Below are 26,533 nucleotides of genomic sequence, written 5' to 3' on the forward strand. Positions count from 1 at the left end.
TATATATACACCCTTCTTGACTCCTTTCTGTCAATGTACAGTGTATACATACCTACCCAGGCATAGAAAAAGACACACGGTATGCAACGCTGGATTCCAAGGAGGCTTGAAAAGGAGGTAGGTGTTTGCTGCGAACGTTTCTATGCGAGATAGAAAGGCGCTGCCGTACTTCGGTCACCGAATGTATGTCATAGGGCAACCGCCGCTATCTGCATTCCCCCTTCCCTCGAGCCTCCTCCTCTTCGGCCGTAGATGGCAGGGCTCCGTGAATCCGGCTCCCCCGGAGACAGACGCCCGGATAGTTCCACCCTCGCCGCCCCCACTGCCGTTCATACGATGCCCACGGTGCAGCCGAGGAGTCAAGGCGAGGGAAGCGTCGGCAAATCCAGCCCTGGAATACCTGGAGGCCTGCAGCAGAACCGCTGCGAGCCTTGAACCAGAAAAACCGGGCCCAAACCCCCCTCCTCTCCGCCCCCGTCCCCGGATTCTCGTCGCTACAAGCCGGACAAGTCCGCCATGAGAACCACCGCTCACTGACTGCGCTAACGACACCGTAGGATGTAGACGTGCGGATGTGGATGTGGGCGTAGATGTGGGTGTGGATGAGCCCCAGCCCATCGGTAGAGCCGTTGTGTGTGCGGGTAGAGACTGCATACTTTTGTCGGTGAAAATGTGTGGGGACGACACACGGATGTACGCATGGTGCATAGGCTGATGGTAGGTGCATAAATGCATTCGGGATGCATGCAGGACGACGTGGTTCGGTAAGCCTCCGGCAGGGCTGGAGTATACTTACCGAGAAGTATTATACAGCCTACAGGTGAGACGATATCCCGTTCTTCGTGATTGCCGCAGGTGACGACCGGTGTAGACGTCTTTATGTATATATAGAATATATAGATATAGGTGTATAGATATTTCGGTTTCAACTTGCCTGTTAATTACTGTGCCCTGCGTTCTCACGCGCGGGGGACGAATTTTCGCACAGATCAAAATTCGTGAGAAGATACTCGGGTGGGGGAGGTAATATCGAGAGGTGTAAAGAAGGCTCTTTGTGCCGATGATTCTGCTGTAAGAAAACTAGTTGCGATCACGTATTGACCGCAAAGATCCCAGACGGCCGATTAATGGCTGCGGTCAAAAGTCCTGCTTCGTGAGGGGTTTCGAGTAGGAGGAGGAGGAGGAGCTCTGCCAGCTCTCCATCGTTAGGTGCTACTCCTTGACGGTATTCGGAACGTCGAAAATATACTGTAGTATAACGATGGTTTTCTTTTTGATCTGTACGTCATCCTTAGGATAGCATTTTCGGATATTTTATATTGTGTTCGTACGGATGGCAACACATCGGAAAATTTTCTCACGGTATGAGGAAACGTTAGTGCTCGAGGTTCGTGCGTACAACTATAATTCCTCGATCCACCGAATAATTTAACTAGTCAAGTTTTTCACTTAATTATAAGTATCGGCAGATACAGAGGAATTATAAATATTTTTTATGATAACCGGGTGAACGGTATCCATTTCGTAGTTATTTCAAACAACAGTTTCAGAGGGAAAAAATTAACCTTTATTCCCGCAACGATACATTCAAAGTAAATGTCGCCGTTGTATAATTATTTTAACTATATTACTACTCTGTGATTAAACGCAGTTATGCAGTTTAATAAGCGAAGAAATAACAATGCAAAAACTGTGCACGTTTTCTTTTAATACTAGCGTCCGTTAAACAGCCTAGGACAAAGACTTATAGAGACGAGAATTTAACAGAGTAAAACCAAGTCAAATTGTGTATAAGCATAGTTATAAGTATAAATACAATGGACATCCTGACATAAGGACGAGCTAGAGTTAGCGCGGACGTACTGTAGCTGATATAGAAGCCCAGAAGCGACCTCCGCATCTTTACTAATCATTTGACCCATCTTTTAGACACCGTCCCGGGTTATCCTGCGTGTAGAATTATGCACCCTGCATCTCCTCGCGCATTCCACGCTCTACGTCGAGCTTCGAGTCGTGTGTTCAATCGAAATACGTACGCATACACCAACAACGATATATCGGCCGACTAGTTACTGAAACTACGATACATGTCAAAGTAGTACCTACTGTGTGCTCATTTTAATTCACCCCAAAACTCGTCCGGAGTGCTGAGGCAACCCCGCCTACACCATAGTTTCCTAATAGACAATTGTCAACTAATTGACTATAATATCACCCGATAGCTTCACATGTAGTACCGCAACTCTGCGGTCAACTTAACCGTTGCTTTGTTACTTCCACCTCGCGTCGGTTTTAAAACTTCTTTGCCGGCTCTGCATTCACGCATCTTCTAAATCCGAAAAATCATCAACGGACTTCGAGATTCGAACGATGTCATTGGCTGCGAAAGCTTTTTCAAATCACGTACAAAGTGATTTCAAAGCAGTGTCGTGCTGTTTGTTACACAGACCAGCCTCAATATGGAAATCTTAATATGTACTTATGATAAATGTAGGTACAACCACTGGGTAAACGTATCAATATGCTTGTATAGTAATGGACGGGATTTTTCTCGGTTGGAGACTGGTTGACGTAGCGGGACGATACTGCAGTCACCCCGCACGTGACTGGTTAACCGAAGACCAGAGCAGATTAACTTTATTTAACCTATTATTATTTTTAGCCTCAATTAACATTTGTGCTTCGCTTCTTGGAGAACATTACACATATACGTCAGACGATACGTTTTTTTTTTCAATTGAAAAACAAGAGTGACTTGTTGTACTGTTCTCAGCAATGAAGTCCATTACTTGCGCGATACAAAAGTTAAGTAAAGCTGAGGAACGAGAATTGGAGATCATCAATGCCGGGACTGGGCTCGCTCTTTTTGCAGAACTACACGCTTGAAAAGATCAGTTACCATGCAAAATCTGAAAAGATGCCACTGCCTCAGAAATGAATATTGTAATTTTTCAGTTTAGTCAAGACTGTCAAATTTACGTCTCGTCGCTAAGAAGCAAAGCAACTGAATCCACACGAGGCGAAATTGAGGTATTGAACTTTTGGAATATTACAAAAGCTTACGGTGCGGTATATGTACAGTGTACACCTAAATATCTTAAGACTTCAGCGGCGCTTCTTTTTGGACCCGGAGAAACTCGGTGGCGGACTTAGAAGCTTGACCACATCTACAATTAGTAAAAATAATAAAATTAAAAATATGGGGCTAACTTGGTTCTAAACTAGACATCATCATCGACTAACGTAGTTCCGATGGAAAAGTTGAAAAGTCAGGTTATTCATGGTTACCTAAATTTATGCACCAAGTGGCACATAATTATAGAAGGAACAATAGAGGTAAATAAAGTTTTTGTTAAACAAGACGCACGATCGGATTACTCTTACCGTGTTCGGGCGGACGATGGATCAACGGACTATAGTTTGACATTTTATCACGTTCGTGTTAAAATACTGTTCGTTGCGCTGTACCTACCGTATGAGGCAAGGCAGTGGATCTCCGAGAGGTCTCACAAATGCGTGAGCTCAGGTATTTAATTAATATGTCTGTACGTAGGTATGTACGCGAGTCCGCAGTGAAAGTAGATTCACCCTCGCCCTCGACGATATTCAAAAAGTTACAGTCCGTCCGCACGTAGCTGTTCAAGTTCCAGTATATTATAGCCGGGGAGTTATTCTTAAACGGTGGGAAGTGAAAAGAAGATGATTGGGAAATAGAATAAATGAATGAATAAATAAACCAAGTGCATAGAGGAAGATTTATTACGTACATGGGAAAAACGAGAATAAATTTTTTTAACATCTGACAGCGAATGTCATGAGGTAGTTTCCGCAAGTCCGTGGTTTTGCAACGCGTTGCGAGTCACGTTGCGATGGTCGAGAATTACAACGTATTACCATCGTGATACTATTCTTAAGTGCTCTTCGAATAATCGTTTGCCCAACGTCAGTATATCATAATGTATATGCGAGAATTATACCCACGTAGGACGGTATTCAAGAATGTATCCATTCTTTCAAGAGAATAAGGAAGTCAAATAATCTCTTTGTTCAATTTTACAAATTGGAAAATACAGATTTCGTCACGTTCTACTTAATTATTGTTTACGGAAATATTTAGTTTTTCAAGTCAACGGAAAAACGTAGATATTCACGCTCTTTTGAAACTCATTTTAGTTTACTGATCTCCACAAATTCTTCATAAAAGTACACGTGTATCCGTGACGTATGTAGAAACTTAAAAATCTGAATTTTTTGTAACCATTGTTTCTATGTTAACAAGTGGATGGACGTTTTTGACGTGACATTATTGACGATCTTCTTAAAATTGGAGATAAATCGTATATTACCAGCAGAATTGCACGCGATGAAAGTTACCCTAATACAATTATCCAATATCAGGTAATATGATAACTCCATATATTCTGCGTCTTTTGATCCTAATTTACTAAATTTGCAAACACAACGACCTGGCCCCTATTGTTTTCAAATATAGGGGCAGATATATTTTCAAATAAATACATCATTATATGTGTATTCGGCTGACACCGAAAACCCAAGTTACGACCAACTTTTCATCCTATTATAGACGCACAAGAAACCTTAAATCATCGCTTGCAAAATAATTCAGAATTTGATGTAGAAACAATGCAATTACTAGATAAGATGATCCGTAGTAATAATATATTTAGAGTAAAGAATAATATCAAATAACGACTTGGAATCAACAGCACATTACTTACATTACAGCTATATTGAAAGTAAACTCGAATTATATTAATGCTTCACATTGAAACCACGGCAAGACCATCGTCGTTTCAATTCTTCAAGATGTAATGAAGTAACAGCTATTTTTTCTACTCCAGTGAATTAAAAAATGCCGAAATCATACGTCATTTTTTAAAATAAGAATACCAAAATGTTACGAAACATAAGTTGAATAGATCAAAAGGTGGAGGCGTGGATTTATTCGGTATTTCATCCATACGGAACGAGAGGTCGGCATTTTAATTTACTTCGTCTTGATAGAAAGTTAACTACTACTAAACGCGTGAGCAGATCGGCATACATAGAATACAGATTAGCTATTCGTGAAAATGAATTTAACATTTTTATTAAGGCATTGATTATTTTAACGCAGTGGGTTGTAGATAATTATTTACGGCGAACAGGATCGATTAAGATTCTGTTTTGATAATCAAAAAACATAGCGTTCAGAAACATTCACAGGGTCAACAGACTATTCAAATCTTACAAAGATAAAGACAATTTTCATGATAAAAAATAAGAATGAGAAGAGTTTGCCGAGGGCGCTAATGCGCTAGTCTTATAAACAATTCAAATATAGATCAGTGAAAACCGTAAAACATTACGTCAATCGTATCCATTTTCTGAGCAATGGTAATTTGTTTATTTTGTAATAACTATCCCCAAGTACTAATGACGGATAAACCGAAATGAGTTTCAGATACTCCGAACCAAAGCTGCTAACTCATATCGGCACACCTAAATCTTGATGATAATAATTTTTAGTTGGCGTCTCATGTCCTTCGCTAATTCCCACCTTGTTCGTTAATGGGGCTTTTGGTAAAGCGTACTTCATTTGGATATCATGTCTCTAAACGACAGCAGTTAAGTCCAAAAAGTCTTCTTAGAATTGAGAAGTTCAACGCTAATAACCATTCATTGTTCACGAAGAGTAATGACGCCGCCATGTCTTTTCTTCGTTTTCTTTTATTGTTTGCATATGCTTGTATTCAAGTTGTATGTACGTACATACTATACATGGATGCGCGCGTGTGCGTGTGTGTGTAAGCCGTCGGATTATCCATGTAAATTGCTCCAAACGGTCAGTATAATCGTCCCTCGATGAATCGCGGTCCCGAATATTTCGCCTTGCGTGCACCTGAAAGAATGCCTTCGCAGGAAAAGTTTGCACCTTAATCATATATATATATATATATATATATATATATATATATATACATATATATATAGCTATATAGGTAGGTATAAGCTATAACCAGAAGCTTATATTACGGTCTTCTGTCTTTCGCCTGCGGGGATAGGCGGCAGGGAGAAGGCGTAAAATATAATTATTTCTTTCGGCACTGACGATGAGAACCTATCATTATAGGGAAGCTGAGTTGCGTGTAACAAATGAAAATATAATCACAACAATAAAATTTAGAGCTCAAACCGGTTGAATGGCTATTTTAAAAATTGGTAATTCTTCTAAATGTAGAAGATAGGTGAATAATTATTTTCTCATATCCATTATGCTCACAAAGTCGATCAATTATAATATAACTGTTTCTTATTATCGGTATATATATATATATACAACTGCAGTTCATTGCTATTGACCGCAAACGTTTGTGGCGAAATGGCGTGTACGATTATGATAAAATTCTAATACCATGTCACAAATAGTAATAGATTCTGTGTGTAGAAGGCTTTATTTAATAAAAAATAGGTAGACTCTTACAAGGACAAAAACATTGACGATTTAAAAATAGATCTCGATCCTGCCAGGATTCGAACCTGGAATCTTCTGATCCGTAGTCAGACGCGTTATCCGTTGCGCCACAGGACCCGTTATTTGTGGATGCGCTACTTTTCTAAAGAAACCGTAACTATTACATTAATACAACGTATTTTCATGATTATAATAACCTTATCTCTCAATAAATCGAATAAAAATACCAAGGTATGACAAAGTGGCGGCGATACACACGATAAGATTACATCACCGGCTAAGAATAAACGAATTTTACATGCAAAACATGATGAATCCCTGTGTGCTGTACTGTGTAAACAAAATTATCACCCTCGCTATAAGGTACAAAAAAATGACAGGTGAATAGAATTAAAATGCTGAGAATTTTTACTTTCCCAAATACCAAACTTGAGAAATTTGAGCTGATATTTTGCACCGTAGAATATTCCGGATAAACAATACGTAATTTATCGGTAAGAAATAATTATCTCAAAGACTGATCTCTCAGCCTATCCGCATGATTACATAAATCGACGACGAAAAAACCTCCGCGTATAATTGCGTGTATTCGATTTGTAAACTATACGTGTACGAAGCCGTTTATATCCGTGATGCTTTACGGTGTTTGGCTTTCGGCCAGAACCCTTTCACCCACTCTTAATGGCTGTTTCTGTTGTAAAAGTGTAGAGGTCCACGATGCAGCGAGCGTATCTCGTAAACACGACACAGAAGTGCTTGACGATTGGCGTCGACGTTAGTTGTTACAGATTTACGAGGTAAGCTAGCATCTCGAGAATGCAACATCACAGCCGGATGCAGTAGAACATTGTTTCGGCGCTTCCTTTAAAATGTTTCCTGAACCTTTTCGTATATAACGGTTTATCATTTGCCCGAACAGCCATTCGGCGTTCACTGCAGCCGGCGTAGTCCGTTGATTCACCTTTAGAAACTAACGCAGTTCCGATAACTGATTCACCGTTGTAACGACTCATGATTAACCGACGATTGTTACTCGCGTCGACGATAACAGCCGCAGCTGTGCAGTTCAAGAATATAGAAAGAATTGCAAGTGCTGATCGTTGAATCATGCCTTCGGGACTTTGCGCTGGCCTGATTTTCTTACCAAACCGAGTACAGCTCACGGGGAGAAAAAGAAATCGAACAGAAGTTTTCCTCAGGTATTTAGTTAGCGATAGCTGCATATTGCTGGCATGAGTAATCTACAAGGTAGAAATTTCATTACGATTATACGTGCACCGTGCCTTCCGTGAAACGATCGTTGAAACCTGAAAACCAACTAACGATCGATTATCTTTCCTCACGTTACATGTTTCACAATTTTAAGCAGTACGTATAAGTTAACGGATGTACGGACGCGTATAGAATGTAATATAATTTGAACGAATTACCCAACGAATCGTTCGACGAGCAGAATGTCGGAGGTAATAATTTTGACATGCGAGCGGTCAGAACGTAGATCCGAAACACCATGTACGAAAGTATACGCAGGTATATACAGTGTTTTTTTGCCTAATAATAAATAAAGCGACATATTCGTATTGCGATCGTTCGTGAAGGCGATAAAAGCGCGTAGGTCTTACCGTTTCGTGCTCCATGTTTCCGATGCTGGTACTCCGATCACGAATTATAACATCGTACTACGTGTACTTCAATATAGGTTTACATGATCAGGCTATGAGTCAAATAATATAATTAATAAGACAAGGTGCCATAGGTGTAGCGTTTGCATGCTCATCGCAGCCATATACGAACGGATGGAACACGTAGGTATATCGCTTAGCAAGCACCTTAAGCCTCACGTGCAATTTTGCAGACCTCAGGGCTCATACGATAGTCATCATATTCCGTACACCAACACAGCATGTGAAGAAGACTCGTGTGTATATTGACATATTTGGCTTTCTCCGTAAGCTCATATCGAATAACGGTGATGATAGTAGTAAAAAGCGACGAGCATATTTAACGCACGTGTGAAATACTGTGTATACAAAATTATAAGCACTGACGTGTAATAGTGGTTAGGAAGATGTTTGGTTCGGGGTCAGAATTCTAACCGAAGATAAATCGGACACACGTCACGGCCCAACGATATCCTATGTTGTGATGAAAAAGTGGGACAGACCGAAGCTTTAAGTCGTGACACTTGTTTCACGCATTGTTTCTTACATTAAATTCCCATTGCTCTATTTTGCAAGTTTCATATACTCGTGATATAATTAATATAATTACTCACGTATGGGGCATTCTATTACATCTCGATCAAGATTCTACCTCGACGTCTCAGATTGGCTTTATAATGTCATGGAATGCCCCGTATATGTCTCACTTATAAGTCAAATTTATATCACGTTTATCAATTTACTACATCAGTATCTCTTTTAATTCAATGATTTCGTCGCGCAGCCTATTGATGACGTTACGCTTTTACGAGGCGCTACGTCACAATATCTTTTTATGTCGCCGCACACGTTGTCACATTTACAATACCAAAATCGAATAAAATGAGGGAAGCTATAACGAAACCACGTCGAAATCGACCAGAGCAGATTTTTAAGTAAGTGATCGGTGAAAGACTGCCTGTTTCGAGGCTGATCAAAATTATGAAAATGTAGTAAATTGAAAATATACAATCCCCCCCACCTAGTTTTTCAGTTTGAACTGGACTTGATTCGAAAAAAATCTTATCTCGCTAATCGCGTCACCCTACATTACGCCTGGCAGCCTTTCTATTTGCAAGAGTTGGTGATAAATTTATTCGCACTCGTAATATTGTGATAATGAGTTGAGTACCTACAAGTATTCCATATGGGCGTCAATTCATGCGTTAGGAGACGTATACTAATGTGACAACGAGACGAGCTACAGGTGCCGAGTTCATATGGAACACATGTTTCTAATTACTAACAAGACGTTTCCATTACCTACATACACACTTTCCGTTAAGCGTGTCACACTTGTTTGTATACATCGATTAAACCTTACAGCCTGTCAGAAACTAGATCTCTGCATGCTGTCGATATGCGTACACGTTTCTTTTCATGCCTTGAATGTTCCCGACAAGTCATTGCGGGTCACGTCAAACGTCACGTCTCAAATGTTTTGAAAACCAAGTCGTAATTAAGATCACGATCGACGTCCGTCAGAATTTCTCATCTTGCCGCTACGCGGGTGCTTAATATTTTCTGATTTCTCAATACTTTACTGACATTTTCGACAGGTTTAGTCGCGGTCTTTGCGCTGGGCGAAACCCTGCAAGTACCGTTATTATTAATTATGCAGCCTGCTCGTATATTTTTCTGAGCATCAAGCGCGCAACGTACAAGATCCGTGTAATTGCGACAAGGTTTACAGATTATGGTAATTCTTCATTACACGCAGTGAAATATGGAGAAACTGATGAAACCACCGATTCCGGTTAACGCCTACAGTGGTCTTGGGGAAAGATGCAATGAAAAACCCCCCCGAGAATGACGTAGAATGGTTTGTCGCAACTGTGTTCTTCAAATACAACACGGACGAAGGTCTTGGGTAAGTAATTCAATTTTTCCCCGTATGTACGATCCCTGCACGAAACATGCACCATCCAACGGAAAAACGGAATTCGGCCAGTTACCGGCGTGATCGACATTTCGAGCGACAAAGAATGCTTGAACCAGTCACGGTAAAGGTATAGCTACCCCGAAAATGTGATTTTCGTTCTCAAGCAGGACGTCGTCAGCGGCCGTGCGTTTTTCCCAGACTAATTATGGTATTCTAAGGAAACATCATCCCGCAGCCGCCCTCGAGAGGCGCCCGCGTTCAGCCGCTCGTCACACGCGTGCATCGGCGTCGTTTAACGCGTCACCCGTGTTACGTGCCGATGCCGAAAAGATCGCCGAGTAAGTATAAAACGTTCATCTTTCCTAGTGGAACAATCGCACGTCCATACGATATACCTACCTCGCGGCGACCAACCACCTGCTCAGAGACTAGCCCAACCGAGCGGGTAGGCTCGTCGCTCGCCGACCCGTCACGAGGCTAATCTCGCTTAGTCGGTCGCCATGGTAACGGGATCAACTGGCTCGTGCGCCTGCGCGTTGGGCCGACGCCGCAAGTGGGGTCCCAGGTGTGCGGAGGGGGGAGCGAGGGTATCGCAACGAACAACTGAGCGAGGCTTCTCGGCCGAGGGGCGTCGGGGGAGGGGATTTACGACGGGAGTCTCGGCGGGTCGGCGGGGTTGAGTGGACCCGAGCGAGCAACGCAGGGGAACAACTCGTCGGACTTGTGCCGTGTGTGCGTCGACAGTATTCTTTAACCTAGATGACGACGCTTGACGGTATAGCAGTGTTACCGCGAGTGCAAGTTAGTTGGTTAGTGTGATTATTCGTAGCATCGAGCGTCGGTACGGGACGTGTGCGCCCCCGTGGGACTCGCCTAATACAAGGCCAAGACCGGCAAAATGTTTGACGTTTTCGGATCCGTGAAGGGCTTGCTCAAGCTCGACTCGGTATGCATCGACAACAACGTATTCCGTCTCCACTACAAGGCTACCGTGATTATTCTAATCGCCTTTAGCCTACTCGTCACCTCGCGACAGTACATCGGGGATCCGATCGACTGCATTGTCGACGACATCCCGTTGAACGTCATGGACACGTATTGTTGGATCTACTCGACGTTCACTTTGCCGAACCTCGCTGGTGAGGTCGGTAAAGACATCGTGCAGCCGGGAGTCGGGCCTCACTCGGAAAAAGACGCGACCAAGTATCACAAGTATTATCAATGGGTATGCTTCACGCTCTTCTTCCAAGCCATACTATTCTACGTTCCGCGTTACCTCTGGAAGTCCTGGGAGGGCGGCCGCATCAAGATGTTGGTCCTCGACCTTAACTGTCCCGTAGTAAACGACGAGTGTAAGTCGGATCGCAAGAAACTCCTCGTCGATTACTTCACGTCGAACATGCACACGCAGAACTTCTACGCGTTCAGATTTTTCCTATGCGAGATATTGAACTTCGTGAACGTAGTCGGTCAGATATATTTCATGGACTTCTTTTTGGACGGGGAGTTTACCACCTACGGCGCCGAGGTCGTCGGCATGACGGAAATGGAACCGGAGGATAGAATCGATCCGATGTCCCGGATCTTTCCCAAGGTGACCAAGTGCACCTTCCATAAATACGGTCCCTCCGGAAGCGTGCAGAAGTTCGACGGACTCTGTGTTCTGCCGCTGAACATCGTGAACGAGAAGATCTACGTCTTCCTCTGGTTCTGGTTCATCATCCTGGCGATCCTTAGCGGGCTCAGCCTCGCCTACCGCGCCGCCGTCGTCGCCGGGCCAAAGCTGCGTTTGATTCTCCTTCGCGCCCGAGCTCGCCTATCGCCGCAGACGCAGATAGAGACCATCGCCCGGAAGTGTCAAATCGGCGACTGGTTCGTCCTTTACCAGCTGGGGAAGAACATCGATCCTTTGATATACAAGGAGCTCGTTGCCGACCTCGCCGACAAGCTTGACGGCAAGGACCCCGTCTAACAACCCTAGACTCGATCGTCGTTTTCGACGAATGTTAGAGTGTCGCGCCATGTCCGAGGGGATGCAGTTTCAACATTGGCCACAAATTTTCATATCACAATCGATCAAAACTACCTATTGTTGTCAATAGAAATGGAAAAGAAAACGATTAGTATAAACAACTCCCAGACTTTGGCGCAGGCTCTAATTGTGATAAATACAGGGGTCGGCGTCCACGCGATGCTGCGGAACACTCGAGTTAACGGTACATGTATTATTGCGATCGCGTCTCATTTCTAGAAAACGGCACGTGCATTGATCGCACGCATACCTAGAATCACTGCATGTCCGATCGTGTGTTGAGAAATATCTGGAAGACGTTTTCAAGGGTTGTACAACTGCTCTGCACAGGATGCACGCTGTTTACGCGTATATTTAACATACATATATACAGTACATGCCTATGCATATGTATACACACGAATGTACGCACATACACACACTCTCCGTTTTCGGTTGGCTTAGGCCGGAGCAAATAATAGGTTACAATTGGTAGTCGGGACAGATGTTGAACGTCCTAACGCTTCACGACCGTAAACGTACCCTTATGCAGCCCGACTGCATTCGGCATGCACGCCACGTAGCCTATCTTTGTTTGCGCCCTTGCCCGCCGCAGTTCTCGGAAAGGCACGGTTTACAACCGAAAGCGAATGTCTAAAGGCGGCCCTTTGTCACAGTCAGTCTCACAGCGGTTCTCATCGAGCGGTTTATCTCTGCCGCCTTGCCAGACGCCACCTATTCACGCATACCTGCTTCTATCCGTGCACTCTGTGTGTGTGTGTGTGTGATTGTGTGTTTTGAGGAGAGAAAGGAGAAAATGATAATTTTTGTCCATCAACGCACACATAACCGTATACCGATTCATAGATGTTCGAGCAAGTGTTGCAGCCGTGATATTTTTTTTAAATATTTTTGCGATAGCGCACCGCTGCACGCCGTTCCCTATTAACATTATTTTTATCGTAGTAATTGGTATACTATTTTAGTATATAGTATCTTTCTTAACCGTAAAGTTTTCATTCCACGAGGGACCAATAAAAATATATGTACATACATACATATGCCTACATATATAATTGATAAGTATATTCAAATGAATTACGTGTTTTTTTTTTGTGGTTTTTTTTTTATATATATATAAAAATACATTATTATTCTTTGTTAGATCCGATCCAATGAGGAAGAGTCACTGTTTGTTCATGCGTCCCCCTTATACAAGTTTCGAACAAAACTAGGGATTCTCCTCCATGAATGATTTAGAATTTTTTTCGTTCAGTTTTACGTTGCTTTTGGTAGTCGCAAATACCAAAATAATGTAAAAGGAGAGAAGACAAATATTTTTGAAAATTGATGCTCAAAGTAAGACTGCCACAAGTACACACTCCATCATATCGTATCTTGTGAAATTTTATATTATTATTAATAATAATGATTAATGATAAATCAATAATAATTCCAAACACGATTAGAGAATTGTGTGAATCGCATAATAGTTATATGATGAATAGATGAAATTACAATTATTATTGTCGAATGTCAGGCTCGCTGTCAGGTTTTCGTGGATTAACGTCTACGCAAATGTTCAACTAAGAGACGCACAAGATGTGAGAATATGCAATATAAATATATATTTTCACTGTATCCTTACAGATTGTGATTGTCGGAAATATTTTATATGTTTGTATATATATAAAAATATTCACTGTAATTTAAATAAGTCGTGAAATTTCTAAGAAGAAAGAGAGAAAGATACTTAAATTGAACACCAATTTTTATTTTTCTTCATTTTACAAACAATCGCACCATTCTCCTTGTCGAGACATCTCATCATTCCCACCTAAATACATTTCAAACGATTTGGTACGCCGAATGTATGCCATACGAGTTTCTATAATTTTCTATATGTATTTTAATAAGACATTTCATTATAGATGTAGCATTAAAAATCGTAAGAGATGTGGCCTGCCGTGTGAAAACATTCAAGCGCGCAATGCTCTAAGACGTTAGACTTAAGGTTTGATAAATTGCAATAATAGCAACAGTGATAGTTGGCGACAATAGTTTACATAATATTAATGAAACGCTGTAAGAATAAAATAAATATCATATTTTTTGTAGCCTTTAAACAAACACGAGAACTTCTCTGCTCCTTATCGCTTACCACACGATTGTTATTATTTCTTATTATCTGTTTTTTTTTCTCTCTCTCTCTCTCTCTCTCTCTCTCTCTCTCTCTCTCGGTTTCCTTCCTTTGTTTTTCTCGCGGAGTATCTACACGTATAATTCATAATTGTGAGTATACACTTTGTATCTCGTCACCTCGTCGTCACGCTAATTGGTTTTAGATCATCAATTTTGTGAAATCAGCTGCGAACCTTCTTACTTACTTTTAGCACAAAATGATTGGCTGGATGCGATCATTTCTCACGAATGCAATTTTCTGTATTGTCAATAATCTTATTTTTATTATTATTATCATTATTATTATTATTATTACTAGTACCGTTCACTTCGCTACAGTCCGTGCTTTGGGTATGTTCTGAGATTAGCCTTTCCGTAATAGGGCTTTGTAGTCCAAGTGCCTCGCGAGACAATGATATCTATTCATAGATAGTTATTTTATTGATAAGCAACCCAGATGGTATAGTAGTTAATGAAAATGAATAAAAAGCGCCCGGTCAATTTTTAAATTAAATGTTTCGCCTATAATGAGCCGTGATTGTGGTCCGTGAGTGAAGACTGGATAAAATAAAATCAAATATTTGCGAAAAGTGTTGTCCAAGGGGATATATACGTGATAGTTACGAATTCGCTGCAATTTCTTGTAGATAATAAATAGTGAGGAAGATAACGAAACAGACCTGTATTAAAAATGAAAAGAAGAAAACATGTTCAGCTAACATTCCATATTGTATAATTTATGCATACGAGCTAGCAAAAGAAAGACAATTAATTAAGTAAGTAAGACGATAATAAAAAGAAATAATTAATGTAAAGATGCAAACTAGCCGATCGAATTGAAATAAAGATAGCTGCAAAACAGTACCTACTTCACCGTTTTGTTTTTCCATCTAATCACATTCGGCTTCTCAGTACTTTTTATCCCGCGTAACTCCTTATATAGGGTCATTCGTTCATTTATTCATTCATTCATTCGTGTTATGACGCGTTAATTCTTATACGTTACGGGGAACCCGAGAGTGACGTTTCTTGCAATTTCCGAATAACACTGCGATTTTAGTGGAGTTAAGAATATCGTATATGTCCACGAGTTATTCCACGACCTCGGTGTAGAGAAAACTGAAAAACCTTTTCCTCATCTGATAGCGTTGATGTACTTGGAAAAACGATACGAAGGTATACGCTTAAAATTTTTAACTGTGATTTAAGCGTCTGAAATAGTCGCGTTTATTACTTCGTAAGGTCGAAAATCCTACCAGAGGTTTCGTTTGGTAAACCACGGTTACGAGAGTCTTATAAATACACTGTATGCACAATGTACGGCGTTATTGTAGGCTTCATTACGAATGTAGGCGTCCATACTTACACGTGTATATACACGCGGATGTTAAAACATATTCAACGGCGCTGCTTATTCCTATACCTACCTTTGTGCTCCAGCTGTGTATATTGATGTAAAAAGATTCTAATACCTCAGCGTCGAGAGGCACCGTCTTTCATCTAGTCGAACAAACGCCGCAGAGAAGGCGTACGGGATTGGATGTACGTGGGTGTGCCTTAGACGCGGTAAGGACAAAGTTGCGGGTTCGTCGGGTACGCCTCACCTGGAGATGGAAGTGAAAGAAAGGCGGTTCGACCTCTCAATTGCTATGCTTCTCGGTTCTCATGTTCCGAAGACCTATTTTTTCGCACACGTGACACCGCTGCCCACGTGTTGAACATGTTTCATTTCCATTGGGAAGCGGACACTGCATCTCAAGTCAAACGGTCAAATCTTTAGATGATTGTAAAATGACGATAATAACGTTGAAAACATGTGTAGGGTTGATGAACAACGTATAACCGAACGATTGTTTCGATTTTTATAGTAAAATCCATGGACAGGCAAGCAATCATTCATGGCTTTGGCCTGTAACGGAGGGATACATGTTTAAGTCCTGCAGGAAAACGCAGCACCTTCGAGACCTTCGGCAGAGATTACTCTGAAGTGATAATAGCTGAGATAGCTCTAGGTGCCATATAGATAAATCGGACAGGCAGCAGGCCTACTTCCACTAACTAATTCTACGTTACGTTTACAAATCACCGACAATTTGCGTCATTCCTGGACAAATTGAGATGTAAGACATCAATTAGTTGTAATGCGAAAGAACTGTTCAAGTCTATAATGACGGATGTGATTCACATATTTTTTAGCTTACAGATTCACATTCCTCGAGGATATTGACTGCACGAGTGAGTATGCAGATACTTTTGAGTCCGTATTTCGAGCCGGTAAGAAGTGAGTCAACTATATCGGTAGAGTGACGAACGCCGATTTAATCCGGTTTCGAGGCTTCCTCTGCTCGAAGCACCGGGTTACAATGCTACCCCCATTGGCGTAGAGTCGACCACATGGTACACCGATCGCGCCGATTTGGCGTACAACTTTTTCTTCATCTGTACGCACAATTACAGGGCATTAAATCGCGGAAAAACATCTAGCTACGAGTACGATTATTGCTTTATTAAATTGACCTCCAACTTTATTGCGATTGCCCGATGCCCACGGCACCACCCTCCTAGGTAATCTAACTTTATCATCTAATGACACACTCGTGCATATCTAAACGTCACAAAGACCGGTTATTGAGGACCGTGCATCGTATCAACGCTGTACTGCAGCAATCCGGGGCTCGCACGCGACCAAAGAGGCTTGTAGAAATCTGACCGTTGTGTAAAACGATTCATGACAGGCATCACGTACTTTTCCATAACGAATTCCATTTAGCCAATTATCACGCTCGTTCCCGTTATCCTCGCATGAACACGTTTTTCAGCCTCTCCGATATCAGTTTTTTGTTTATTCAGGGAATATATTTACGTACACGATAAAGTTCGACCAATGCAGCCGATGGCCACTGAAAAATTGTCATACCGTTCGTCGTCCGTTTTCCAGGCGAGAGAAATTTCATTGTGACCACTGGTTGCTGCAGTTGTCGCATTACAGACGAAACGAGCGTATTATACTGCCAGGGTATTCGAAATAAATGACTCTCGAGAAATTTAATGGTGATTGATTTTTCGCCAAATTCCACCAAGTAGAGACAGAGCCGCAGGCTAACGAATCTTTGATCGAGGAAATAATGACCGTCTAATAAAAAATAGAATCGCGAGGTATTTAGCAATCTCGAGATTCGAAAAACGTATTTTAAGTACAAAACCGTAGTGAAGCGACGAACATTGGGCATAACTTTCGAAAAATTGAACGGACAAAATACGGTCGATATCTACTTGGCGGTTCAAGGTTTACGGATTACACTTTCACGTACGACTGCAGCATCCGCGATTCATAAATCACCCGGACTGCATTTACAACTTGCATCACGAATGATAAACACGGTATAACGTCAGCTCTATCTAAGTCTAATTGAAAATAATCTCGCCTCCGTGACCTCTGTAATAAATAAACGGCAAAAAATAGCCCCCTCTGTAATCGCGCAGAATTATTGGCAGCCATCGCGTCGTGGAAGAGACAATGGAACACGACGATCCGAACCTTTCGACGTCGACGCTATTGCCTCGTACCTGTAGGGACACGCCGCGTCAAGCGAGACCCTGAGACCGTCACCACGGGTCACGATCGGCGGACGACGTTCTTGGATCCATGGCGGCCGGCGAAGCCTGGCGAAGATCCGGCCGGCCGGGTTCGGCATCGACTGGGCATGAGGCCCGTCGGGCCCACGGGGGCAACGGCCGGTCACCGCCGGTGGTAGCCGCGGTAGCCTGTACGGGTTCCTGCGTTACGTGTATATTAGAGACCGAGGACTCTTCTCCTCTCGTCTCACGAACTCTGCGTCCTCGGTCGAGCATCGTCGAAACCCAAGACGGTCGTGCACGGGTTGTATTCCCAATGAGCAGCCCGGGGAGCACGAGGAATTCAGAGACGACCGATGCAACTTTCATACGCCTCTCGGGCGTAATATGACAGAGACACGTGGCCCACACGTGGGACTCGCTGATCGAGTCGGTTTCGACTACCTTTGTCGGGGGATTTCGAAGATCGACGGTCTGCAGCCTGCATTCCGATTACCCTACAAAGACACGAACCTCACGCGGACTTCTGCACGACCGTTTATTGATGGCAATCGTTATTACCGGCCGGCATACTTCCTCGTTAACTTGCCCTAATTAAGGCGTGTCTCGTATAATCACATATATCCTTCGGAGTTACGTTTTGTTCTAGATATTGCCCGATAGTGACTTTGATACAGTTTATTATTGTAGATGTAGAGCGCAATGAGGCGGACTCGGCGATAAGATTAATTGCCTCGCTTGTTACGATGATTTTCAAGTAGCGTGATCATGTGTAAATGTAGTTACACGCTGTTTTTCATTATCATAGACTTCCCAGCATTCTTCGCCAATCATATATATTAATCAATTCTATATTTAGCCGTTCATACCTCGGGTACCGAGAATTATCGTCAAACTTTGCCAAATACATCACGTTCGCTGTATTTCTTTTCCACTGCCATAATCTACAGTGATTAATATCTCACCTTCTTTCTCCAAATTATGATTTTTTCGATTTCTTTTCGAATTTTGATAAAATTTTCACAATTTTTCCCTCATTTGTACATAGCTGTATTGATTCGTTCTATTGCTCTGATTGCTGTATGAAAGCAAGTCAGACATTTTTTTTTACAAAAAACGTTGTCACGCTCAACTTGCGTCGACATTCGGGATTGATAGAAAGTGGATTCGTTTTAGTTTTCGATTGATTTTCTTAACGAAATTTATAAAAACTTGAGAAATCAAGAGACGGAATAGGAGGCCTAAACTGGAGGAAATATGAGGTGTTTATAACCTACTAAGTCTGCATTTTTCCACCTTGCATAATAAATGTAACAGACGACAGATCTTATATAATTGAAAAAATTAGGTAAAACGATCGAGGAAGTATCAGTTAAGTAAAATTATAATCTCGTTGTTAGTCGTGTAACGGCAGACGTATATACCGTCTCTTTGCGGACTCTATTAAAGAGGTAGAATTTCTCGTGAGTTTTGACGTACATTATAACGCTGCACGTTTGTTATCTGCAGTTCGTCGACGCAAGAATAAAATTCTCGTTTCTCAATAACTTGCTTAGTTCTCGAAAAATATAAGTTGTGATAAAAGTTGATACAATTCAAACTGCGGTCGAGTAAATTGTTGTTTCGAAATTTCCTAAAACATGATGCAACAGGCGAAGCGGGACGGAGTCAGTCCTATTGAAGCATGCCGTAACTCACGTAGATGATCACAACGATTTCGTTCCGGTTCATAAATCTAATCGCATCGCGATGACATCGTCGTTTTATACTGTCAGCTGATTTATTCGTAGATTTTTTCATCGATTCTGGCATCAAGTAAGTATTTGTTTTTCTGAAATAGAGGTATTTTTTAATCGGTAACATTTCTTCTCATCAGTATTACGCCCATCCTGTTAAAATGGCAAAGCTTCGTCTTTACCGCGGGTGAAGAAAGGGAAATCGCATAATTGGAATACCGCGATGAAGGCGTGGCGATTCCCAGGATCAGAACTGTTCGCTCATGCGTACTGCGACTACGTTACGTGTCGGAGTTCGAGTGACAGGCATTTCATTGTGATTGAAATGCCTGATGCCTGTTCGTGGAACGAATCCAACAGGTGGGAGACCTGTCATACCGTACGTGTCAGGTGGCGATAACCTTATCTTTCACGTCCGGAAAATTCTGATCGAAGTCTGTAATCGTAGAGTAATCACAATTCGTTGCAAGGTTATAGTCGCGTCTCTCAGGGTCTTGTAACGAATAAGAAATTCAGGGAATCACACCTCAATGCCATGGGGCGATAATACGCGAATTTGGATTCCGCGAAGTGCCAATAATCGATTATTGTCGATCGAATTACCCTGACACATAAATCCGCTATGCGGGTACAATTAAGCTTGCTTCTTTTACCAACGAATGCAAAATATACGTTGAAAGACAGGTTTATTATTCTCGTTAATTTATCTCCGACTTTAAGATTTGAAAATTTTACCCGGGGCGTTCCATTCACGGATGGACAGATTTTTGGGCCCATGCCCACCAATTTTGGCGAGCATGACTCTGAGTTCGATTTCGTCATTTGACTTGAGAGAGGTGTTAACTCGTAGTAATAAATTCGGTCGTACATATAATGTTGAGCAATATAAAGTTTCTACACAATAATCTTTTACGTAACTATATCTTGATTTTTCGCGACTGAAAAAAGTACAGTGACTTGTGCTTTTTAAACATAAAGATCAATCGATTGTAACCACTATTCTGTACAGTGTTGTATTTTTTACGTCACATAACCTTGGGGCATTAAAAAAAAAAAATGTCTGATTTCAATTTCTTTACCTTTGTGAAAACAATAACCCTTAATTCTTAGGCGGAATTTTACCGGCAATTGCCTTTGCTGCAAGCAATATAGAATTAACTCCAAAACTCGTTTGAAACAGGAATTCCGAGATTTTGAGGTGAAAACAAGGTGTGACATTATACGCAAAAGTGAAATAAGTAAAAAATTTGGCAACTCATTTCATGAAAATCTTATTCAGACTGTAGAACACGGTTGCCTGATGTGCGATTTGTTATAAATGAAATAAATTTAAGTCACTATGAGAGGTACAAGTGTTCCACGGCTCGGTGGCCTTGACGTCTGGGGATTCTTCAGAGTAAACGATCTCTCTGTAAAATTTGAGAAAGCATAAAATATTGTCTTAATTCAAATTTTCAGTAAAATTACGTCAAAGTAAGCTGAAAACTCTAACAATGAATCATGATTTCACGCAAGGAGGCTTATCGCTGTAAGGTGTGTGTTTAAAAACACTGAAGCTTACATCTACCGCAGATAGAAGCCTATCATTGGGTGTTAAAAATGATATACCGATAAAGGTATGCCGGTGTTCTGAAAACAGTGAGTGTCGGTGGGAGTGTACGTTGAAGAGATAAGGCAAATAAAATTTTCTTGCTTCAGTTTGAGTCCAATCAGTAAGTTGAGACGTCCTCGTCTACCTACCTTCCAGTTGTTTGTTCAAGTGTTTAGCACTCCGACGTCACGTCGGTAGACACGGGTAGACGTGTTACTTTTCGGGATAAGATAACAGGACCAAGGAAACAATCGCAGGACTTTGTGGTGAACCGACGAGCTGTGACAATTGTATTTTAGGCAGCACGGATTTTTTGCAGTAACCCATCCATCGCCTCAACAATGGCTACCGTTTTGGCGACGTTCTCCGTCCTGAAAGACCATGTGAAACTGAAAGTCACACAGGACGCCGTGTCTATCGACAATCTTGGTAATTTGTGACAGCCATTAACGTAATTTATTAGCGAATAAATGGTCAATTAATCACAGGGTAAATAAAAGTCGGTAAATAGTAATTATTACGTATCGTGGTTGGATTGTAAGAAAAAATTACGTTAAATGAGAAAAAAGAGTTTCATATTCGTAGCTCGTGATGAAATGATTTTACCGTATGTGTCAATTTATCCCCTCGCAAGATTTTGCGCTTGATTTTATTGATTTGGTATTCTTCGAACTACTCTGAGGATGAAACAATATTCAAAATAAATATCAACCTTATTTTACGACTTATATCTCTTTGAGTGTTGTTTAAAACTTCGCTAAAAACAATATTTTTGATCTTCCGAAAAAGCAAATTCTAGTATTCTAGTAGATTTATAAGAATGTTGTTGTAAAAACACTTGTGCATATCTTTTCAGTCTTCAAGTTACACTACCGGGCAACATTTTTGGCACTACTAGCGGCATCGTTGCTGGTGTGTTCAAGGCAATTTATCGGGGAACATATAAGGTATTAAATGCCGTTTCAACTGTTCATTGTTACAATTATTGAAGCCCGGACGATTGAAGCAGATTCAAGTAACTTTCCAAAAAATTTAGATGCATTGCTGACCTGGCGATACCACCGCATGTTATAGACACCTACTGCTTTTTCACATCGACTTTCACGGTGGTAAGTGAACTATCATAGATACTCGCGATAAATAAGGCGTTCATGGTCGTTAATTTTGTATTACGTGTGTACCGTTAAGATTCGGTGTAATGGGTCCCTTTCAACTATTCGAGGGATCTCTGTATGCCGTGTTAAACGCTGTAGGATGGCCCTTTCATTAGCGCGATGGGTTCACGGAGTCCTGGCGGTTCATGAGCTACCGTATTTGATTTGATAAGTGCGATCCTTGCGATAGGCCATTTTCGGAAGGGACTGCAAACCGCGTATACAAATAAATCGTGTTTGTAGTTAACGGTTTTCCTCTAAAGGAGTCGCGCCGGTAAACAGTAGATAAGAATTAATATCACGTCAAATACACCATGGTTTCGTAAGAGCCTCAAATAGTCATAGAATACATCACTCGATACGATAGTTGCATCACATCTGCCACGATTGTGAGGGTCGTAGCTTTTCAACGGAAACGCTGTAGAAGGATATTAATTAAATGCAAATTATAAGGAGAGCTTACTGAGAAGTTGATTACATCAGGCCAAAGTCTCGCAGCGTGTAAACCTTGTCGGATTGAACAGATGACGCGGGCAAATAGTTTTTGGTATTCAGCTAAGAAACTTGGCTCAATAGCGTTTAAGTGTTGAAACTGTTTTCTCGTGAAGCTTGCTGTGATTCTGAGCAGGTACATTTAGGTATGTCCGAATAAAAAAATATTCATATTTACCGACCGGAGATTGACGTATAAGTAAAATTGGTGCGTGGCCTGTGAAGTTTATACAAAAGAACTGAGAATATCGATAAAAAATAAATAATGTTGTCTACTTTCTATCGTGTGATGATTACACGAATTTGAAGAGTTCCTTTTGTTTTCCGTACAAATATGACCCCCTTGTACATATACCTAAAGATTGAGTCTCCGATAATTCGACTTCTCAAGCAGTCACACGTGAGGGCTGTAGTTATGTTGGGACTCAATTCGCATGTGAAGTTCATCACGAAAGAAAACAAAAAATCAGACAACCTCGATAGGAAAAATATAATTAGCTGTCAGCTAAAAATAAATCGTCATAGCATAGTAAAAATATTTTTGATCCCAATGTACAAACCGCGGTACTCTTGATATTATTCGTACTTGAAAGTATTCCTTAATACTGTGAAGTCGATATGTCTACACAAGAATATGCACCATGCGATTCCGATGACTAACAATAAGACAGTCTCAATCGATGTTCAATTGGACGGAGTAAGTTCACCGCAGAGCATGTTATACGGTTATTACATATGCTTTAATCGGTTTGTCGTCGCGCCGAAGATAGCGCCCAATTTACGGCGACACAAATAGATAAAGACACGCAGTGGTTTCCGATTTAAAAAAATATATTTACCGTATCTAAACTGCCGCTTCACCATTTCACGATGACATATCAACTTCATTATATCACCCAAGAGAAGAAACTTCTTCGTCGACCTACCGATGAATCGCTATAACTAATATATGTACATAGGTAAAACACATGGACTTGGATGCTGTGAACGAGGGAATTTTACCGCATCCTGGAGTTGGTCCCGTCACCGATGAGGATCCAGTCGTCCATCACGCGTACTACCAATGGGTTCCTTTTATTCTATTTTTTCAAGCAATCTTTTTTTACCTACCGCATTACATTTGGAGATCGAAAGAAGGTTAGCGATATTTTCTTCTTTGATGGTTCAATCGCTTCGTAGTAACCTGGTACTGATAATACACAGAGCAACACCTACGATATTCGGTGTAGGAAAACATGTTTTTCGAATTAGCTGAACCCGTGAATCGGGTGAATCGGTTTCAGGTGGGAGATTGAAGGCTCTCGTAGCTGGACTTAAGTTGACTTCTTTGTCTCTTCGAGACGAAGCGATAACGGTTAACGATACTGTGACCATCCCCTCGCGTCTCGACACTGAGCAAAAGCTGCAGACTATCAGAACTGCATTTCTCAATCGGCTCCACGTGAACCGGCCCTGGGCCTACTACCTGGGTATGTGCGAGGTCCTCAACTTCATCAACGTCCTCGGGCAGATTTACGCCACGGACGTATTTCTCGGCGGTGCATTTCTGGGTCTTGGACACGGCGTAGCCAAGGACAAATTTGACGACGAAATTGACGTGCTGGACATAGTTTTTCCGAAGGTGACAAAGTGCGATTTTCGCAAATACGGTCCATCAGGAACGATTCAGAGGCACGACGCGCTCTGCGTTATGGCGTTGAACGTTGTGAACGAGAAAATTTATATATTTTTATGGTTCTGGCTGGTTATTCTTGCGATAATCACCGGCTTAGGACTTCTGTGGAGAATTCTAACCATGCTACTGCACGCCAGGTTTGTGTAACTGTAATTCCGACCGCATACCTTCCGGCGAGACCAGGGTCCTCTGATTTTCTAAATGACTCATCGAATTCCAGGAGCAAGAAGTTCAACCAAATGGTATTCACGATGGCCTGTCCCGGGCGAAACAATCCCTGGAACGTGCTCACGGTCACTCGTGAGTACAATTTCAGCGACTGGCTCTTCCTCTACTACATTGCGAAAAATATTGACAACCACGTGTTCAAGGGGCTCTTTGAAAAGCTGGCCGAAGATCTTCAAGAGCGACGGGGCGAGGGGTACGAAAAACCCCTGCCGCCTATCCCGGAGGAGGACAAGGAAGAGGGCCAGCTACTGCCCACTTACGAGTACCAGCGGAAACAGGCTTAAGCCGAACATCTCCCAGGTGAAAGGCATTCCGCTAGATGGTTAAGCCTGGTTTATACTTCGGGAAATAAATGACGCGAGATTTCGACGTAGTTATCGATCAACTGATCGCTCCTGTTTCGAACCGGTTCACATCTGATACGGTATTTTATAAACGACCCAAAGTGTGCCATACGCAATCGAGATATCTTGCTCATTAGCCGATATCGCCGTTTTTTTTTTTTTTGTATAGTTTTCAGCACGGATTCTTCTCAGCTATATGCTTCGTGGCTCTCTCTGCTTATACGTCTTTCTCTTTCTTACTCTCTCGTTGTACGCGTACATACTTATTACAGGCGGATTTCCCGGTGCTGCGAGTTTTTTCATTCCAGTATCGGTAGCATTCTATTTACATATCTTTGGTGACATTATCGCTTGAGGTGTTTTATACGAGTAACGAAGATATGGGTTACAGTGTGGCGTTTTTCCCGGTACAAAAGTTCAGCCGTTGGTGCGATGAAACTTTGAAATATAGTGCAACGGAGGAACTAAGTTTCATCTCATTCAGTGTCGCGAATCATTTCAAGGTTGAGAACCTCTTGTTCCGGTAAAACCCGTTTTAAAACTGAAAGCGCCATCGGCGGCTAAGTGTCGGAATGAAGAAGTGAAATCTTCTCAGGGTTCCGCTAGGGCGGGACACCCTTCGGTACCCCAATCGACTGAAATTAATGCTATTCGCATTCGTTAATTACAAAAAATTAGTACGATTGCGTCTAAACGTTAAGAACGGGTCTTTTCAAAGTGCGACGATGTTTCTCGTTGAAACCTTTTCGCCGCTCGTCGTATTTAAAATCAATTAGATTACATCGGTATAATCAGGTAAAATCAGAAGAGACAATTTGGGAGAACATGGTAGCTATATTATACTATTATCAATTCGGTGATACGTAGATAGCATTCTGCACTTTCTTGACTATGATTGGAAATGATACTTAAGTGGTGGCAATGTTCTTGAATTGGGCGCCAATGACATTCTGCGAGAATACTCGTGGTAAATTCCAAAGAAATTTCTGGACTACGTGTCCGGTCTATACTTTACTGAAAGCATCTTACAAATTTTCTACCTCCGGAGATAAATCAAACCAGCAGAAAGGCTTCCTCGGAAAGAAAAGAGATAATAGTCGTACGTGTAATCCAGAAACCATTCCCGCTTGAACGAAGAGAAGGGTAAAGAAAAGGACGTCTACTTCAAGTCTCTGGAGTCTCACAAATCCTGACTTTCAGCTGAATATACTTCGAAAAACTGTAGACGGATGCAAACTGGCTGTGTATGTGTAAAGCGAAGCTACGATGTCGAACAGGTCATTGAGAAAACTCGGTTCATAAAAAATATCCCATTCGATCGACCAAATCTCGTTAGTGCGTAACGATTTTTATATCGTTCCCAGGTGCGAAGAAAATATGGATGTATCTATGTATATAACAGCCCTTGAGTGTTCAATACGTAGTTTTACAGCTATAAAAAATTTCAATCCGATTAATTACCTCTCCAAGAGCGGTAAAGTGTGTTCC

At 41.6% G+C, this 26,533-nt stretch overlaps 2 protein-coding genes and 1 non-coding gene across 3 annotated transcripts; 2 read left to right on the forward strand and 1 right to left on the reverse strand.

Moving 5' to 3' along the window:
- Positions 1-6,519: 6,519 nt before the first annotated feature.
- TRNAR-ACG (transfer RNA arginine (anticodon ACG)) lies at positions 6,520-6,592 on the reverse strand. The gene has a single exon. It is a non-coding gene; the product is annotated as a tRNA-Arg (tRNA).
- A 4,138-nt stretch (positions 6,593-10,730) lies between these two features.
- Positions 10,731-15,113, forward strand: Inx2 (innexin 2). The gene has a single exon (XM_046616053.1). The coding sequence runs from the start codon at positions 10,956-10,958 to the stop codon at positions 12,027-12,029; it is 1,074 nt and encodes a 357-aa protein (XP_046472009.1). The 5' UTR covers positions 10,731-10,955; the 3' UTR covers positions 12,030-15,113.
- Positions 15,114-21,204: 6,091 nt separating this feature from the next.
- On the forward strand, positions 21,205-25,074 carry Inx7 (innexin 7). The gene is made up of 6 exons (XM_046617080.2): positions 21,205-21,581; positions 22,009-22,099; positions 22,189-22,261; positions 23,758-23,935; positions 24,082-24,610; positions 24,694-25,074. Exons 1-6 carry the CDS (start codon positions 21,494-21,496, stop codon positions 24,983-24,985), a joined length of 1,251 nt encoding a protein of 416 aa, XP_046473036.1. The 5' UTR covers positions 21,205-21,493; the 3' UTR covers positions 24,986-25,074.
- The last annotated feature ends 1,459 nt before the right edge of the window (positions 25,075-26,533 follow it).

The sequence above is a fragment of the Neodiprion pinetum genome, chromosome 3 (assembly GCF_021155775.2).
Source record: "Neodiprion pinetum isolate iyNeoPine1 chromosome 3, iyNeoPine1.2, whole genome shotgun sequence".
Taxonomy (NCBI): Eukaryota; Metazoa; Arthropoda; class Insecta; order Hymenoptera; family Diprionidae; genus Neodiprion; species Neodiprion pinetum.

Coding starts and splice junctions, on each gene's coding strand:
- Inx2 (XM_046616053.1), top strand. CDS start 10,956: ATGTTTGACGTTTTCGGATCCGTGAAGGGCTTGCTCAAGCTCGACTCG.
- Inx7 (XM_046617080.2), top strand. CDS start 21,494: ATGGCTACCGTTTTGGCGACGTTCTCCGTCCTGAAAGACCATGTGAAA. Junction 21,582..22,008: donor CGTGTCTATCGACAATCTTG/GTAATTTGTGAC, acceptor ATATCTTTTCAG/TCTTCAAGTTACACTACCGG. Junction 24,611..24,693: donor ACCATGCTACTGCACGCCAG/GTTTGTGTAACT, acceptor ATCGAATTCCAG/GAGCAAGAAGTTCAACCAAA.